The 19,574-nt window shown below is 44.3% G+C and overlaps 1 protein-coding gene across 1 annotated transcript in view; it reads right to left on the bottom strand.

Moving 5' to 3' along the window:
- Positions 1–8,463: 8,463 nt before the first annotated feature.
- Positions 8,464–19,574, bottom strand: part of CRTAC1 (cartilage acidic protein 1) — a 31,486-nt gene continuing 20,375 nt past the window's right edge. The window contains exons 9-15 of the mRNA XM_081329128.1: positions 19,160–19,242; positions 18,293–18,393; positions 18,010–18,178; positions 16,178–16,326; positions 13,695–13,737; positions 13,342–13,485; positions 8,464–9,350 (exon numbers count right to left, since the gene is read on the bottom strand). Coding sequence (XP_081185254.1) covers positions 9,337–9,350; positions 13,342–13,485; positions 13,695–13,737; positions 16,178–16,326; positions 18,010–18,178; positions 18,293–18,393; positions 19,160–19,242 — 703 coding nt within the window. The 3' untranslated portion in view covers positions 8,464–9,336. The remainder of the gene's footprint in view (positions 9,351–13,341; positions 13,486–13,694; positions 13,738–16,177; positions 16,327–18,009; positions 18,179–18,292; positions 18,394–19,159; positions 19,243–19,574) is intronic.

The raw sequence follows: 19,574 nt of genomic DNA, 5'->3' as shown, positions 1-19,574 counted from the left end.
ACCCTGAGAAGGTCAGGGCAGTACTAGAGTGGGCACCCCCCCGCACACGGAAGCAATTACAAAGTTTCCTGGGGTTTGCAAATTTCTACCGCCAATTCATCCCCGCATTTGGCCAAATAGCCATGCCCCTCACAAATTTGTTGAAAACGAAGGGGGGGTCACCCGTGAAACCCAGCCAGCCTCTGAAATGGTCAATGGAATGTCAAGCAGCATTTGAGAGGCTAAAGAGACTTTTTTCTGCTGAACCTGTCCTAAAACACCCAGATCCCGACAAACCTTTTGTAATACAGGCAGATGCGAGTGATGTAGCGGTAGGAGCCGTACTATTACAAGAAAATGATGGGGGGACGTTGCAACCATGCACATACACATCCAGAAAACTCACAGAAACAGAACAACGCTGGCCAATATGGGAAAAAGAGGCATTCTCGTTGAGGTGGGCATTACTAACATGGCGCCAATTTTTAGAAGGAAATAAAATACCTTTCCAGGTCTGGACAGACCACAAAAATTTGGAAGCACTAAAAACGCCCAGGAAGCTCACTCCTAAGCAAGCCCGCTGGTCCCAACATTTTCACCGATTCAATTTCACTCTCAAACACTTACCAGGGGGGAAGAACTTCCTGGCAGATGCATTATCCCGCATGCCCCAATATAACAGCACAAGAGTTACTGACTTTAAACCACTTGTACCGGAACAACAACTGGCAGCACCAGTCACCACCAGGGCACAAGAAAAAATGAAGCCGAAGGTAGATAGCCAAACTGGAATAGAATTCAGGAAGTCTTTGGAAAGTGATGAATGGTTCCAGAAAAATAGACATGTGTGCACAATTAAAGATGGACTGCCATGGGTGGGGGAGAAGCTATATATACCTGCCACACAGAGAATCAATTTCATGCAACTGTGCCATGATACAAAATCAGCAGGACACTTTGGCTTTGTAAAAACCCTACACTTAACTAAAAGGCAATTTTGGTGGCCATCTATGAAAAAGGACATAGAAAGCTATGTGGGTAGCTGTCAAATTTGCGCGATGGCCAAAAGACTGCAAGGGAAACCGCCAGGTCTGTTACAACCACTGGCAAACCCCTCAGCCCCATGGAAAGAAATAGCCATGGATTTTATCGTAGAACTGCCAGAAAGTAATGGAAACACCGTAGTCTGGACTGTCACAGATCTGTTCTCTAAGCAAGTACATTTCATAGCTTGCCAAAAAATCCCGACCACAAAAGCATTAGCAAAACTTTTTGTACAGCATATTTACAGATTGCACGGGGTACCACAACGCATCATATCTGACAGAGGGGTGCAATTTACATCGGCATTTTGGAAAGAATTTTTATCCCTCTTAGGAACCACCCAAGGACTGTCATCTAGTCACCATCCTCAGACAGACGGAGTTTCTGAAAGACTTAATAATATACTGGAACAATATCTGAGATGCTTTATTAATTTTCAGCAGTCCGACTGGGCGGACCTACTGCCTTTTGCAGAAGTAGCATATAATAATGCAGTCCACTCAAGCACAGGTTACACTCCTTTTCAAGTAGCTACAGGCCAGAGTTTCAACCCAATACCAGAACTAACCCCAAAAGAACCGGTTATCCCTGATCTGAAGGAATGGATTGCTCAATTACAAAATACATGGCCAATCGTTAGGAAAGCGTTGGAAGATGCCAGAAAAGCATACAAGACACAGGCAGACAAAAAAGAACCGATCCCACACCATTTAGGGTAGGAGAGATGGTATATTTATCCACAAAATACCTGAAATCACTCCAACCCTGTAAAAAACTAGGACCAAAATATATTGGACCCTTTCCAATTAAAAGAATCATAAACCCAGTAACAGTTGAATTAGAACTACCCAAAAATCTTAGACGAATACACCCAACCTTCCACTGCAGTCTATTAAAGAGAGAACAACAATCACCACTACGAGCAAAAATCCCACCACCACCACCCCCCATCATGGTGGAAGGAGAACAACATTTTGAAGTGAAAGAAATCTTAGATTCCAGAAAACACCATGGAATGATACAATATTTAGTGGCATGGAAACACCTCCCCTCCTCAGAAAATGAGTGGGTTAACAAACTCCATGTTAAAGCACCTAAGTTGCTTAAGAGGTTTCATACAGAATATCCGAACAAACCAGGCTAACATTTATATGTTTTCTTTCCCCACAGATGGACTCATCTTTTTTCTGAAAGGAGAGCCGAATGTCAGAATCCATTTATATCACATTTCATAAATGTATAGGTAGAACAATGTGCTTATTCTGGGGATTCTGCCATCTCTCCGAAGGGGGGGGGAGAGGTCAGACTTTAGGCATCTTCAAACAACAGGGAACATTTGAACAAAAAAGGAAGCAATAACCATAAAACAAAGGAGAGTTCCCTTTCCCATGGAAGGGCCTGACATCTGACCAAATGGATGAGGGGAGGGGCTGAAATGGGAATGCTTTATATAGGATTGAAATGTAACTTTGTTAGATTCTGTCTTGTATTGCCACAATCGATTCCATCCTAGTAAACATTTTCCTTTTGGACTAAACTTGCATCCAAGAGTTCTTATTTCCTAAGATGTGGATTGAGGTGGGTCCTGACAAGCAGTAAGATTTGAGTGGCATTGTGGCATTGTGCTTGGCAGAGAAAATAATCTCCCTGGGCTTAATCATACACAAAATAAAAAGTTATGTCTAATTAGGGCTGCTTCAAGAGTTTTGCTGTCTGAGGGGGAAGTACAAGATCACACTCCCTCTGATTCAAATACCAAATGGATTTATAATTGAATTTCTCTTTCACACTGGTGATGAGGTTGTATCTTCCATTGAACAAACTCAATGAGAGGTATGGGGCAGATTCTGCATTAAGCATTATCCACTCCATTGCTTGAGGCAACTTCCTCAGTCTAATGGTAGAACAGATCATGAGCTTCTTAATTATCCTCCACACCTCCTTCGTTCAGACAAAATAGTATTCTAGTCCAGTGTGTAAATAAAAATTCCTTTATATACATTTGTGTTAAAAGACATCTCAGGATGATTTAAAGGAGACCACAGCTCTAATTTTTGTTTGAAAGCACTAAATGCTATTTTCTTGCTAAGCCAATCCTATTTACATCCTTGATGGACATCACTGCCATCAACCTGGTAGCCTGAGAGCTTCCTCCCTCTCTCAGATATGGCCATCCAACCTGTGCCGCCGTTTCCTTAATGACGGATCTTGGGACCCCGAGAGGTGGCATGGCGCAAAAAAGAGGCTTTTGGGTTTTCTTTTAAATTTTTTTAAAAGGTTAGGGAGGGGGGAGGGTCAGGCCCGACAGAATGAGGGGAGGATTCTACCGGACCTTTCTCAGTCTAGGTTGGCTGATGGCCGCGGCAATAAGGGGGCCAGGGAGAGTCTTGGGACCCAGGGGGATGGGGTAGGGACAGCGATCCACACGGTGATTGGGAATGGCGGCAGATGGATGAACAGAGGGCCATATCATAATCTGGGATCACGCCCCCGCTATCTTCGAGCTGTGGCGTGCTCCAAACCTCTGGCTCTCACCTGCTCTCCCGGGGAAGGGGGAGGGCAGACACCTGAGCTCAGGCTGATCTATTTGAATGCCAGGTCTGTTGTGAATAAAGCTCCCCTCATCCATGATTTGATCGAGGAGGAGGACGCAGACCTGGCATGCATCACGGAAACATGGTTGGGCCCGGAGGGAGGGGTCCCTCTGATTGATTTATGCCCTCCAGGTTTCTGTGTGCTGCATCAACCTCGGGCTCAGGGTAGGGGAGGTGGCATGGCGGTCATTATTAGAGAGACCCTCTGTCCACGGGAGGCCACTACCCCTCAGATAGACGGATGTGAGTCCCTCCTCTTAAGGTGGGGTCCTGGTGGTCAGTTGGGCCTGTTGCTTGTGTACCTCTCTCCAAGCTGCGTAGCAACGGCTCTGCCCAGGCTGCTTGACGCCCTCTCGGAATTGGCGGTTGAATTTCCCAGACTTATGGTTCTGGGAGATTTTAATCTGCCTTCTCTGGGCAGTGCATCGGAGGTGGCCCGAGAGTTCATAGCTTCCATGATGGCCATGGACCTGACCCAAATTATTCAGGACCCGACTCACGAGGGGGGAAACACGCCCGATCTTATTTTTATCTCTGGGCAGTGGCTTAATGGTCTGAGGGGGGTTACTCCAACATCTCAACCCCTTTCATGGACAGACCATTATCTCCTGTGGTTGGGCCTCTGTCACATCACCCCCCGCTGCAGGGAGGTGGAACCGACCAGATGGTTCCGCCCCAGGTGCCCGATGGACCCAGATAGGTTCCAGACGGCGCTTGGATTGATTCCTACCTCCCTCTCCCACAGCCCGGTCGAGTCCTTAGTTAATGCCTGGCAACGGGCTGCTTCGAAGCCTCTCGACCGCGTTGTGCCTTTGCGGCCTCTGACCCGTCGCAGATCCCAGCTTGCTCCTTGGTTCTCCATGGACCTGTGGGAGATGAAACGCCGGAGAAGGGGCCTAGAGAGCACTTGGAGAACCAGTCGGTCCGAGTCTGACCGAACACAGTTAAGATCCTTTTCTAGATCTTATCTTGTGGCAATTGAGGTGGCAAAGCGTGCTTACTTTGCCACCCTCATTGCATCCGCAGATAACCGCTCGGCCGCCCTGTTTAGGGTGACCCGCTTCCTTTTACAGCTAGGGACGGGAGAGGACCCCTTACGAGGATGGGCCGAGGAATTTAGTAAATATCTGGTGGACAAAATTGCTCAGATTCTGGCTGGTCTGGACTCTGACTGGGCAGTATCTGACGAGGGGAAAACGATGGATTTGGCTGAGAACATTTGGGAAGAGTTTGACCCTGTGACTCTGGATGAAGTGGACAGGATCATGGGGAAATTAAATGCCGCCACATGTCTGTTGGACCCGTGTCCCTCCTGGCTGGTCTATGCATCTCGGGAGGTTACACGAGGCTGGCTCCTAGCAGTTATCAATGCCTCACTGAGTGAGGGGCACTTCCCTGCCACCTTAAAAGAGGCGGTGGTAAGGCCCCTCCTCAAGAAACCTGCATTGGATCCAGCTATTTTAAATAACTTTCATCCTGTCTCCAACCTTTGCTTTCTTGTGAAAGTTGTTGAGACCGTGGTGGCACGGCAGCTCCCTTTGGTCCTGGAGGAAACTGAGTATCTGGATCCATACCAATCGGGTTTCAGGCCCGGGTATAGCACGGAGACGGCATTGGTCGCGCTGGTGAATGATCTCTGGCGGGCCCGAGATAGGGGTTATTCCTCTATCTTGGTGCTATTAGATCTCTCAGCAGCTTTTGATACCATCGACCACGGTATCTTGCTGCGACGTCTTGAGGGGTTAGGAGTGGGAGGCACCGTTTTACGTGGTTCTTCTCCTACCTCTCGGGCCGTTCGCAGACGATGTTGGCAGGGCGGCAGAGGTCAACCCCTAGGCCCCTTAGTTGTGGGGTGCGGCAGGGGTCGGTACTCTCGCCTCTCCTGTTCAACATCTATATGAGGCCGCTGGGTGAGATCATCCGTGCCTTCGGGGTGAGGTATCGTCAATATGCTGATGATACCCAGCTTTTCATCTCCACCCCGAACCAACCCAGTGATGCCCTCAATGTGATGTCCCGTTGCCTGGAAGCGGTACAGATTTGGATGGGGAAGAACAGGCTCCGGCTCAACCCGGCCAAGACCGACCGGCATCTCGTTTAGTCCAAGAGGTTCCATTTTTGGTTATGGGAGAAGAGATGTTACCTCCCGTTGATAGAGCACGCAATCTAGGTGTCCTCCTGGATTCTCGACTCAGTTTTGAAGATCATATTGGAGTCGTGGCTAGGGGGGCATTTGCCCAGGTGCGCCTGGTACGCTAGTTGCGCCCCTTTCTGGACCGAGATGCCCTACGTACAGTTACCCACGCACTCGTTACCTCCTGTATAGATTACTGCAATGCTCTCTACATGGGGCTGCCCTTGAAGACCACCTGGAGGCTCCAGCTGGTGCAGAGTGCGGCTGCGCGGGTAGTGATGGGAGCACCCCGATACTCCCATATTACACCCCTCCTGCGTGAGCTGCATTGGTTACCGGTTGTCCTCCAGGTGAGATTTAAGGTGCTGGTACTTACCTTTAAAGCCCTACATGGCTTAGGCCCGGGATACTTGCAGGACCATCTGCTGCTGGGAATGACTTCCCATCGCCCAGTGCGCTCACACAGAGAAGGCCTCCTCAGGGTACCATCGGCTAGACAATGTCGGCTGCCGACCCCCAGGGGGAGGGCCTTCTCTGTGGGAGCGCCAGCCCTATGGAACCAGCTCCCCCCTGAGCTTCGGATGGCCCCAGATCTCCAGTCCTTTCGCCGCGGCCTCAAAACACTCCTTTTCCACCAGGCTGACCTGGACTGACAGGGATTTTAATTTATGTTTTTAATTGTTTAACTTTAATTTTTAACTTATTTTAATTTTAATTTATTCTACAGGGCCATTAATTTAATTTTTCTTTTAACTTCTGTATTATTGTATGTTATTGTTGTCAGCCGCCCTGAGTCCTTAGGGAGATAGGGCGGCATATAAATCCCAATAATAAATAAATAAATAAACAAACAAGCAAACAAATAAATAAATAAATAAAGTACCCATCCTATGTCTTGTTACAGATGTGCCCACGGTTATTCATCCCAATCATTAATACCTGGGCAAGGAGGGGGACCAAGAAGTATTTTACAGCATTTACAAGAATGTGTTGAAAAGATCTACAATTTCTTTCTGAAATATGCTAGTGGAAATTTGGCCTGGACTGTAATTATATGCAAATAAGTTATGTGGCAAATGTTTATCAGCAAGCAGGCTTCATCTATTTTTTTCTGATCCATTTTCAAAAATCTAGACTAGTGGAGAAAAGATGGGGAATTTGTGGTCTTCTACATTTTATCACCTCTGTTAGCCAGGCTGGTATGAATTAACACTCCGAAGGCATGTCTGCCACTCCTTATGATGGCTTTTTTCTCATTCTTCAGCCTGAAGCTTCAAACGGTTTGTTATTCTGATTTTGTTTCTGTCCTCTAGAGGGCACTACCTTCATAACTGTTGTTACAATTCACTAATGATATTATGCATTGGGAGGCGGAAATACTCGGTAATTATTTCTAAGCTTCTGGACTTAGTGGGCCATGTAACCTGTCTCTTTATTTTTCTTTTATGGAAGTTGGATGAAATCACATGCCAGGCATCTTACACAGCTGAGCAACATGATGTGACAGGCAAGGAATTCAGCTCCTGTTTGCTGAAGCAGCATCTCAGAGCCACTGCTAAACGGGGCTAGTGGGAACGGAAGCTATCTCCAACAATTCATTTGTTGTTTATGATTCATTTGACACATCCCCTTTTCACCAGGTAGTCCTTAAACTCTTTTTAAAATTAGTAATTATTTGTACATAATTCTTTCCCTTCAGTGTTATCATGAATTTGTCTGATGTGTGTTTTTTCTTTCATTTTAGCAAGTGTGATTTGGTGAATTTCCAAGACTTTCCACGTAAAATATCACTACGAAGTTATTTTCCATTCATGAAACACAAAAGCACAGTCCTCCCAGCATGTACTAAATTTTGGGCAGAAGCACAGACTCGTAGACATCCAGTGGATCATCCAAAGGCCAAATTGTTTCAACCTCAGAAGAACCATAGACATTCTCCACTTAAGCTTGTGCACAGAGCCCTGATTATTTCATTGCGGCCTTGAATGGCTTTGCTAACTTGTCCCTGAGCGTTCACCTGAAAAACAGCATTTTGTGCATGGACTTTTATTAGCTAGGTTTGAAACAGCAACTTAACCATTTGCATGCTACTTAGCCACTATCTCTTTTAAAAAATGGCGGAGGGAGTTGCATTGTTTCTGCCCTAACTGGGACCCTTTCTCTCCAAATGGAGAGAATGGTAGGTTAACACTAAGATGTCAGGGGAGATGAACTTAGAATGAGTCCCCTTTCCATTTAGTAAGGGGAGAGACTGTGCTAGATGGCCATCTGGTTCTAAGCCAGAAATGGACAACCTGAAATTTTTTGGGTGGTATGTGGCTGCCAAGCCCTTGTAACCTCTAACATTTCCTAAAATCAGCAGCAAATATCTTTATAATGGCAACATTTTTTCTCAATTTACTTGCCAAATAAAATGTAAATACTAGCCTCTGATAGATTTAAAGTATCCATTTTATTTAACTTCCTATCTCAACAGACCCGAATGAGAAGGGATGAAAAGCCATCTCAGTAGCCTTCAGTCATATGATTATGTCACTGTCAAGATTCTGTGGCCCTTGACGCAGCTGCCAAAAATATCTTGAACATACTGGTTGCCCATGCCAGTTCTCAGCTAACTTTTCAGCTCAACATGCAACATCCGACCTTTAAATCATTGCTGAAAGGTTCTATCCAGGCTACCATTTCTACATGCTCAAAATTTATTTGGGATTTTCTAAGCTACTGCAATTTGCACTTCTCTGCAGAACATTGAAAATGTTCCTTTTAATCATGTGTACCTTGGGTTCTTCAATGGTGTTTCTCTGTTTTAGGTCTTTCCTGTTATTAAGAGGCAGCTGTGTGATAAGACAGATTCATCGTTTATGCAATAACAGATCTTTTTAATCACATAGCAGGAATGAAGTCATTCAACTATAAGTGACAGAATAGCTGTAAAAGCACTTTTGTATCACCGTTCCCTGTACTTTCGCCTTGGAACCTAAGAAAGTGCTAGCATTCCAGGAAACTGGATACCTTAAAACTGCAAATGGCTGTTTTATTATTGTTCATGCAAGTTCATTCCACAGCTCCAGAAACCTAGAAAGCTACCTAATATTAAAGTTGAGCATAGGTTCCTTCAATTCAGCATTTTTTATTCTGTCATTTAGTCAATTCTGACTCTTCAGTAGGAAATGGACCTCATTTTGTCAAGATTGCCTGCCCAGAATGGCAGTGGTTCCTCAGATCTCAGGTGAGAGTTTTCTAGCTGTGCAGACTTCACTGTACATATTTAGTCATCTGAATGTTTAGGAATAAGAAATTAGAGTGAAATGGTCCATCCAGTCTTTCACAATCCAGTACATGCCATCTGTGTGACCAAACTTCCAGAATTCTCAGCAATTCTGGAAAGGCAGGTGTAGTTGGTAGTAGCAATAAATGCTTCTTCAGCACTGTTTCATGATCCTTTAACAAACATCCTTTACATTTTGTTGCAACAAAAACATATACAGAAAGAAAACACCTCTAGTTCTTAGGATGTAGCTTGCAGTGCAGGGTGAGACTAACTGGATTTTCCAACAAGGTGATGTGAGGTGTGCAAACAATGTGTCACTTATTGAAGGCTGCAAGCAGAGAAGGGTTAACAGAAAATCTTCTAGAATTGCACCAAGGATATTCAAATATTTTGATCCGATTTTACATTGCTATGAAGAGAGAAATCCAAAAAGAATAAAAAAAAGCATAATTAATCTGTGCTGCCCACTAGCCTATTTAGTCTACAGGAAAAATGAAGATGTACCGTATGTAAATTCAAGAAATGAAAATATAAATGTAAACCTCCACTATAGGTAAAGAGAGTTAACATAACAGTAGTCAAAAGTGACTCTTTCCAGATGTATTGAAAGCTGGTTAAAAGAGAACACCAAATACATATATCTAAACTTTGAATAATGGATTATTTTCCCCCCAGAATGGTACAACATTTGCTCAGCAAAGAATGGCATCTTCTTTGCAGCTTTGAGCTCTTCCTCTTTTTACATATCTTTTTGTTTAAGGATGGACAAACTTGTTCCTGTTAGATTCAGAAGCAAAAAAAGGGGGGGGGAACCCTCTCAAATATTCCCAATCCACTATTGAAACTTTCTCTCAGTTGCAACTGAGGCTTGGAACGGTAACGAGATCGGATCCCATCACCAGTCCTTTTATCCACAGCAGGTAGAAAACAAAGATCTCTTTCACAGGCCTCTGCCCACAGCCTACCCTGCTCTTGTGGCTAGCATGTCAGATGGCAGGTTGGAGGATGTGGGTCAAGGTTTCTCAACCTTGATAACTTCAAGATGTTTGGATCTAGAATTCTCCACTGGCTTAAAGTTGCTAAGGTTGAGAAACACCGATATGGAGGTTTGTAAGAGAGATTGTGGGCGGGCAGGGGGGAGAGGGGGAGAAAGAGAATTCATATTCTCTCTGATTTCTCATTTATTCTAAGCCAGAGAAAAACTGGCAAGATACTGTATGATGTTTGTCTCATTACACTGTGAGATACCAGAGTCCATCTGGATTTGTGTTTTAACTTGAAGTTATATAATGTCTGGATCGCTATTAATTTCAATAATTAAATAATAACAATTTTACCCTATAAAAATAAATGATAGTCTTTTCTTTCAATCGCAATTAACTGATCATTTCAGAATTTGGGAAGGAATGTCAAGCAGAATAAAGTTTCTTTGAAGCTTGACCAGGAATTCCTAGCCATCTTGCTCACATTGGTTGACACCTATAGAATGGCTACTCTCTGCTCTTTTTTCTTCTGACCAACATCATGTGCCTTCTGGCCTTTCTTTACCTCACCCTTTACACAGCGGTCATGGTTTCAGTGAATCTAAGTCAGGAGCAAAATTACTAAATGGAATATGCACTTGCATACATAAAGCACAATCTGTGTTCTATTGCAACTCTACTGGAACATGTGCTTTGTGTGTGTTACAACTTAGGTCCCCTACAAAGTGATAGTATTTACTGTGCAACAAATAGAAGATGTAGTGCATTACAGCTGTCTCTAAGTGGTTTACAGAGTCAGTATATTGCCCCCAGCAATCTGGGTCCTCATTTTACCAACCTTGGAAGGGTGGAAGGTTGAGTCAACCTTGAGCCGGTCAGGATCAAATTCCTGGCAGTAGGCAGAGTTAGCCTGCAATATTGCATTCTAACCACTGCGCCCCAGGGCTCCTTTGCCTTATAATCACAATATTTTGTAAAAAAATGTCTTGCTCACATCTAGTCTGTGTTTGCAACAATATAATAAACTTTTTAAAAGGATGGATATGAAGAATGATTTGGCTCCCACCTTTCTTAAGTTGCACAAGTGGATGTAATTTGAAGGTGGAATCACAATACATAGAAATACATCATACATGTAGAGAGCATAGTCACTCCTGCTGTCTCATTTCCATTTATGTGTACACAACAGCACTACAGTTATACATTTCCCACTTCCCACTTCATTCACCAGAGAAGGTTTAGCCTTTCTCTCAATGTGAACCTGCTATATACTGTAGACAGTTGTTTCTCTACTGCCATTGGCAGATGGAAAAAAAAGTATCTGGAACAAGTTTGCAGAGAGGCAAGACTTCAATTCCAACACACACACACACACACACACACACACACACACACACACACACACACACACTTCTTGCCATTCAGCTAATGATTATTCTCATATGTGGCCTACAAAAGTGAGTAGAACTCTTATTGGCCACAATAAAAGCATTAAAGGCTGCATTTGGTCCCTAAGTTGCCTGTATCTGTTTATTAGATTTATATCCTGCCTTTCTTCCAAGAGCTCAAGGAAGCATGCACCACATCCCTCCTCCAATTCTATCCCCTACTCCCAGCCTCCTGAAGTAGTCTGGGCTCAAAAACTGAGACTGAACTAAAGTCACCTGGTGAACTTTCATGTTTGAATGTGGATGGACCAAAGTCTCTCTGGTCCTAGTCCAACACCTTAACCACATATCGACACAGGATTGGGCCTGATCCACTTGCATATGGTCTCTACCTGGCAACCTTCCAAATGCATGGACTTCAACTCCAGATTTCTAAGCCAGATTTACAAAATAAAGCATCTATAGTAGGAATGTTGACAAGCAAGTGGGAAGTGTGCTGCTGCAAAAGCAACTTCAGTCAGAGATGCTACCAGGAGGGGACTTCTAATCAGATGTGCCTGGCCCTATAGGGAAGAATTCAGCCGGAGTGGCTGCTATACGTTTTAAAATGAAGTAAAACCAAGCAACTTATATCTATTTATGCAACTGCTCTTAGGCATTCATAAGTCTGCCATAAAGTAAACAGGCACCTAGCTTAATACTAATCTCGTTTTCTGGCCTATTTTCTTCTGAATATTAGCTATTGCCTCCAATTTCACCCACATCCCAAGCATAGTTGCAAGTAGATGCTTGTTGACAATGTAGAGTTTATTGGTGTGTGTGGGGGGGACTGTTAAAGGAGAGCAGTTCGCCAGCTGGAAGATTGTTTATTTAAATTGCAGACAAACCAAGATCTAGGTTTGTATTGGGCTGGAGAGGAGGAAAGGAGGAGCATGAGGAAGGACGGGAAGCAATTGTGTCATAGGCCAAACCAGCAGGCACAGAGTAATTCTATTGATTTAACCAAGCAAGCAACTACCAGCAAGAGCTACCTTCTTGGTTACAGGCCAGCTCCTAGGAAAATGGCCACCCTACAGAGGTGACAAGCATTAGTGGGGCCTCTGCCCTCTCTGTTTTCTCAGAAAACATGCAAAGGGTCCATTTGGTAGCGCCGCTGTCATCAGCTGGGCTGTATAATGGATGCTCCCACCTCAGTTCACGTTTCCAGTGACCACCATGAGAAAACTGGATGAGAGGATATGGAGGGAAGGAGGAAAGGGGAGGCTAATTTCATCCATAAAGGCTGCTTCTGTCCTTTATTGGCAAGGCTTAAAGTGCATAGGAGTAAAAGCAGAGTCCAAGGCAAAGTGAAAGGAGAGGGGCTGATGGCAAGGTCGAGCCCAGCCAGCTCCCTGAAGAAGGATATCCACCGAAAAAGGCCACTTGAGCTACACACAGAGAAAAAGAGAAAAAGAAGCAGGACAGAAGACTTGTTAGTGGCACTTAGCAAGGAGATGGCCTTTAGGGGAAAGGATACAGGGCTACCCAGAGAAGTCCAAAAATCCCAGCCACCATCTAGCCATGGAACTGCCGGTGATATCTGGGAAGCAAGCACCCTTGTCTCCACCTGCCATTTCTCTCTGGCAAACCAGAATTGGTGGGAAGCTGCTCAGTAATGACTAACTTTCAGAATGTTTGATGCCAAGTTTTCTTAGCCTGAGAAAATTATCTACTGTATCATTCTTCTCCCCTGCTTAACAAAGGTACCGAGCAGGAAGTATTACCCTCTACAATAATTTGTCATTAGTTAAGGTGAATTTAATAGCTTGTTAGCTAGTTTGCTTCCCGCTCCAAACATCCCTTCCCATCAGCTACATATCCTAACACAGAATTTCAGAGTTTCACTGCCTGACAGTTTCTTGTGAATTTCCTAGCTGACTTCGGGAAGTAGCTCCATGTCATCACTCACCAACACAAGCAGTGCCGTCCTCGTTTGGTTCAAAGCCCCGGTTACAGCGCTTGTTGCTGCGGCAACGGTACCCACCATATGTGTTGATGCAGATGGGTCTGCCTCTTGGACACACAAAAGGAAACTCTGCACACTCATCCATGTCTGAGAAGAAAGGAAGTGAGAGAGAGAGGAGAGAAAGAAAGCATGGGAAACAATAAAAGACAGACTCAGTGCCGTCTGTCTCAGAAATCAGCCACACTGGTGGGTTTGGATACCAAGGACGTCATTCTACTTCAGGGAAACCCGGCTGTGGGAACCAAGAAATGTCATCCCAGGAGCATCTGCTGATTTTCTCTTGGCAGGTGACTCACCAACACAACGCCCATTCTTGTGCTGAGAGAATCCTTGGCCACACTATGAGGGGAAAAGGAAAACAGATCAATAGAACATTGATTCTTAATCTAATTTTTGTCGTATCTATTTTGAGGGATTTATTCTGGAATTTGAATGGTTGCCTCAGGTCGTACACTATCTAATACAAGTAGTCCTCGACTTACAACCATTTGTTTAGTGACTGTTCAAAGTTCCAATGGCACTGGGAAAAATGATTCATAGCCGTTTTTCACACATACAACCATTGCAGCATTCCAATGGACACATGCTCCAAATTTGGGCACTTGGCAACTGGCATGCATTTGGACAGTTGCACTGGCTTCTGACAAGCACAATGAATGTAGGAAGCTAGATTCACTTAATGACTGCATGATTTGCTTAACCATTGCAGCAAAAGGTTGTAAAATGAGGCAAAACTCACTTAACTGCTTTGCTTAACAATGGGAATTTTGGGCTCAACTCTGGTCGTAAGTCGAGAACTACCTGCATACAGCTACCAATCTTGAGGGGCATTTTTGTTATAATATCACTTTTGATCCTCTTGTACAATAAATAGTAGAAGCTGGTGCTTCCTATGTAGCAGCGGAGACTTCATATGGAAATCAGGGCAGACAGTAGATTTTCTGGATAAGAAGGTGCAGCAAGAAAAAAAAATCTGCACTGGGCAAATATCAGTCATTGCAAATTTGAATCTTTGAATCACTATTTATTGTGAATGTAGTTGAGCAATCACAATCCAGTATTTGCAAATGGGAAGGTTCTCTTATTTTATTATTATGGTTGGTTGCATGGTCTGCCAGATATGTAAACTCAAATTGGCCTTTTTGTCTACCTATCAAGTCCTTCCCAAATGCCTGGGGTAGGCAGATGTTGTTGTTTAACAATATTAAAGGTATTGTTGCAGGATATAAGCTGTTCCAAGTAAAGCCTTGACAGATTCATACCCAATCTTTTCATTAAAGAGATGGCGTGTTCAAATTCTGTTTGCAAATTTTAGCAGTCATTTTTTAGTAAACCCCACCATCCCATTATAGGCAACATTCAATATAGAATTTAAAACAATCAAAACAAAACACATAACAACCCAGGCAAAAAGCTGTAACAGTACAAAAATCACGACAGGGTCTCCATTAACATATTAAACCTAAGAGGGTAGGTGCCATCTTTAGGGGGATCCTTCTCCAGACGTCAGGGGGCAGGAACATAGAAGACGTGGTTCCTTGGTTCACCATGTGACACTATTTAATTGAAGGAACCTGGACCGCACCCACTTTGTCTGAACATACCAGGCAGATGATTGGTGACGAGGCAATTCTGCAGGTGAACCAGAGCGCCGTGGCATGAAGGGCTTTATAGGTAATGACCACGGGTCGGCAAACCGCGTCTCCTGCGGCTCCCAGCCGCCCGGTGCGCGCGCACCTCTTCGAACGGGCAGTGGTGCGCACGCACCTCTCCAAATGGAGAGTGGCACCGCCCGTTTGGAGAGGTGCGCGCGCACCTCCCCAAACCTTTGGAGAGGAGCGCGCGCACCTCCGCGTGAACGGGCAGCGGCGCCGCTTGTTGGGAAAGCTGCCGTGGCACATTTGCAGGCTGCCGAAAGTGGCAGCTCTGCAAACGGGCCGCGGCAGCTTTCCCAACAAGCGGCGCCACTGCCCATTCCGAGAGGTGCGCGCGGACCTCCGCGCGAACGGGCAGCGGTGCCGCTCTTTGGGAAAGCTGTCACGGCACGTTTGCAGGCTGCCGAAGGCGGTAGCTCTGCAAACAGGCCATCGCCGTCGCGCAACTGGGAACCGGTTCCATCACACATAAAAAAAATGGCAACCGCGCGCATCTGCGCATGCGCAAGAAAAACCCATTTTGCGGATGCGCAAAATGTTTTTTGCGCATGTGCGTGCATGGACGCACGCATGCGGCTCCCACTTTTTTTATGTGTGATGGAACCGGTTCCCAGTGGCTCTTTTCCTTTTTCAGGTTGCCGACCCCTGGTAATGACCAACACCTTAAATTGCACTTGGAAGCCAACTGGTACCAACACAGACATATGAGCGTAACAAGAAGTGGTTGCATTTCTACATTTTACACATATACAGCTACAGCTCCTAGAAGGTCTTCAAGGGCAATCCCATGTAGAGTCTATTGCAATAGTCCAGTCACAAGTTGAATAAAGCCTGAGTATCTGAAGGCCTCCTGGACAAGAAAAGGGCTCAACTGATGCACAAGATGAACCTAAGCAAAAGCCTCCTGGCCACAGCTGCCACCTGGTCTTTGAGCCGTAGATGCAAATTCAGGAAGGCCTCCAAGTGGCAGCCCAGTCTCGAAATGGGGAAGTGTAACCCCTTCCAGCCTCCTCCAAGAAAATGTTCCCTACCCGGGAGCCCAGACAGCCACAGCCACTCAGTCTTGTGAGGACCAAGCCAAAGTCTATTGCTTCCATCCAGACTGGCTTAATTGTGAAGCTTACCTCAAGAGGAACTGGAACAGTGGGTGACCCTGATGTGACTTCGGGATAGACAATCTCCAGTACAGAATTGATCTCAGTGCTCACTACAGCTCTTATGATAAACTTGCCATCTGGCCAAGTCACTTCCAGGCTGCTGGGTTCATCCTGTCCTACAAAGAAAAAGCACAGGGAATTGTTGAATAATGGAGAAAACTGCAGCCACCATAGAAAGAGGAATGGTTATTGAAAACCATCTTTCCTTCAGGTTCATGCTTACTTTTCCTCCTCCCAAATTTTAATATCTGTTCCCAACAGAGATGAAAGAACTTGAGATGCAACGGGGTTGTATTGTTCCATCAACTATTTTGTGCCAAGACCAGCAGGAATTTGTAATATTTGGGCACATAGGCTCCTTGAATTTCTGAGCCACTTGGCTTCACTTACAGCGCAATCTAACCTGGCAACGCCCCACTAAACCAAGCCACCTCAAGGATGCAGAAGACTAATGAGGCATGGAGAAATGCAGTGCTTTCTGCAGAAACAGCTGAAGGAGCAAACCAGGCCTTCACTGTAATACAAACAGTCTGCTCTCTGGGAATGCAAATTACGGTGAACACCCTTTACACTCCTGAGGATAAATTACCTGTCATTAATACATAAGGTAATAAAATTAACTTGCTCAATATTTTCAGAGTAAAAGATTAAAATTATAAACCACTTCATTGCAGCAGTGGTTTAATATCCGTGGATCCCCAATAAGTAGGGAGCTGCTAGAGCTCTTAAAAAATTTGCTGCTGAACTGGCAGACTTGGGAAATCATCTGAAAGCATGAAATGTATTGTAATGTAGGTTCTTCAGCATGCTTGCTGGACCTTAATAGAATTGAAGGAATGCAGGGGTGAGGCCCTGAACTAAAACATTTTGGAGGAATAGAAAGATAAAGATGTAAGTGAAAGGACAGAACTAAGGTTTTATTTGGTTTGCAGTGTTTCTGGTGATGTTTGGTGAGTGTTAGGAGGGAATGAGAGACAAGGAAGAACCATAAAAAAACCTAAAGTACCTAAACCGGTCACAAGAAAACAAAAAAACAAAGTCCACATTAAGGCAATGCCTTTTTTGGAGAAAGTTAGGATTTAGAAAATAACATGCAAGCTTTTGAGTTTTCAAGAACTCTAATTAATTCAAAAATAAAAGAAGCAGCGTGGAACAGAGTGGGGAAATATAAACTGAAGTTTGTTAATAATTGACCTATGTTTGCAACAATTTCAGGGTCATATGGCACTATCTGTCTTCATATGACCCTATCAGATACAGAGGTGGCGTTAGGTTGCACCAGGCTTCTCTCTCTCAAATTTGATTTTGAAGAAAAAAATAAGTACTGAATATTACAGGTAGTCCTCAACTTATGACCACAATTGAGTCCAAAATTTATGTTGCTAAACAAGACAATTGTTAAGTCCCATTTTACTACGTTTCTTGCTACAGTTGTTAAATGAATCTCTGCAGTTGTTAAGATAGTAACACGGTTGTTAAGTGAACCTGGATTTCCCCGTGACTCTGCTTGTCAGACAGTCACAAAAGGTAATCACATGATCCCAGGACACAGCAACCATCATAAATACATGCCATTTGCCAAGTATCCAAATTTTGATCACACAATCATAGGTCGCAAGTGTGAAAAATGGTCATAAACCATTTTTTCCAATGCCACTGCAATTCTGAACAGTCACTAAACAAATAGTTGTAAGTCAAGGACTACATGTGTTGGACTAGTAGGCAGATGGCCGGGGCAAAAGAGACCTGAGGCCACACACCACTCTGCATTCCAAGCCCTGCCTCTACTCCTCACTCACCCAAGCCGAAATGGGCAACAGGCTCCATCTCACACAAGTACCCAGACCCTCCATCAATGATGCGCAGATGGGCACCACTGTGCCGTGTGAACAGCACCACTTTAGCACCACGAGCAAATGCCCCAAAGCGTGTACGTGGAATCACCCGCAGCCAGTTGTTGCCAGCACCCTGTGGAGATGGACAGACAGACTCAGCCAAAGGATGAAGTGGTCATGGAACTGAGGAAGGACTTTCATGCTTGTTCACATATAGATTTGATTTTAAGCACATTAAGAGAGGTACCTCATTGACTTTGAAGACTGAGAGTGGTTGTGCCATGGATTCGCCATGTGAAAGAATTAGATCCAGCTTCCCATCACCATCAAAATCTACCACCACACCTCCTAAAATGATATAATCTCAGTAAGGAAATGTATCCTTGGTCATCACTTTTGTGAAAGGACCACATTACATAACAGCAATATTGAATAATATAATGTCCAACATGAGAAAATTAGAATATAGTTTCTTCCTCTCTGTGCTAGATTCCATTCAGTTTCCTTGCAGTGGTGCATTTGCGATGTCCCTCTATTTCACAGATGCCAAATCCTCTATTAATAAGAGCTTTTTCTGCTAATGATATTCAGGAATAAAGTCTCCTGACTGTTAAAAGGAACCACAGACAAAGGTCATTCTTCTCTTCCTTCATATGCTTTAAGAGGCAGCCAATCACAAGAACAAACCAGAGGCCAAGGGGTCAGCCCACATGGATGTTTTGTCTCTGAGCCTAATGCAAATAATTATGCTCTTGTTATGATGCATCGCAGGATCCAGGTGAAGATTTGCCAGTCTCTCCCTTTCTCCCTCAAACACCTGCAGCATTTGCATATGTTCATTGAGTGTTTACAAAACACAGATTTCATGTAAACTTATCATATAAGTACACTGTTATTTGAAACCATTGCACTCAGAATTTGACATTTCCTAACTGTGCCACTGCCAACAACCCAGATATCTAGATTTTCCTGGCACAGCGAAGGGTCACTGGTACACAATTCATCACTGGTAGAATATTGCCAATAGGTTACAGCAACCTCTTTTATAGCTGTTTTATTCTTGCTAAGTGATGCATGATAATCATGCTCCACAAAAGACATCACAATGATTCACCTGTGCCACGCCCCTCTGGTTCCACAGCATCACCAGGGTTTAGTTCTTCAATAGCTGGGTCGGCATGTTCTCGGCGGATAACCCTGCAGCAGAAAAGGACTGCAGTAATGAATGTTGTCCTCCCAGAAGAGGACCTTAATTTTGAAAATCTATTTCTGGTGATCACCACCCTGTATCTACAGCCTAGATCTGTAGGCTGTATCTGCTTTTGCCACTGTTCTTTTCTCTAGAAGAGACCTTGCACATTTGCAAAATGATAAATTTGGCACGCACTCCCTAGACTTGCCATATGCTGCTGCTATCACTTTATTAGTCAGAGAAATGTAAGCAACTCTGTTTAACAAGCCATTGATTGCCTACAATTAATGGGAACTGTGCATAAGTGCTAATTAGTGAAAGCCAGAATCTCCAGGGA

This window comes from Vipera berus, assembly GCF_964194415.1.
Source record: "Vipera berus genome assembly, chromosome: 5".
NCBI classification, from domain to species: domain Eukaryota; kingdom Metazoa; phylum Chordata; class Lepidosauria; order Squamata; family Viperidae; genus Vipera; species Vipera berus.
The sequence above is the reverse complement of the archived record's forward strand: the minus strand, read 5'-3'. Positions and strand labels throughout refer to the sequence as shown.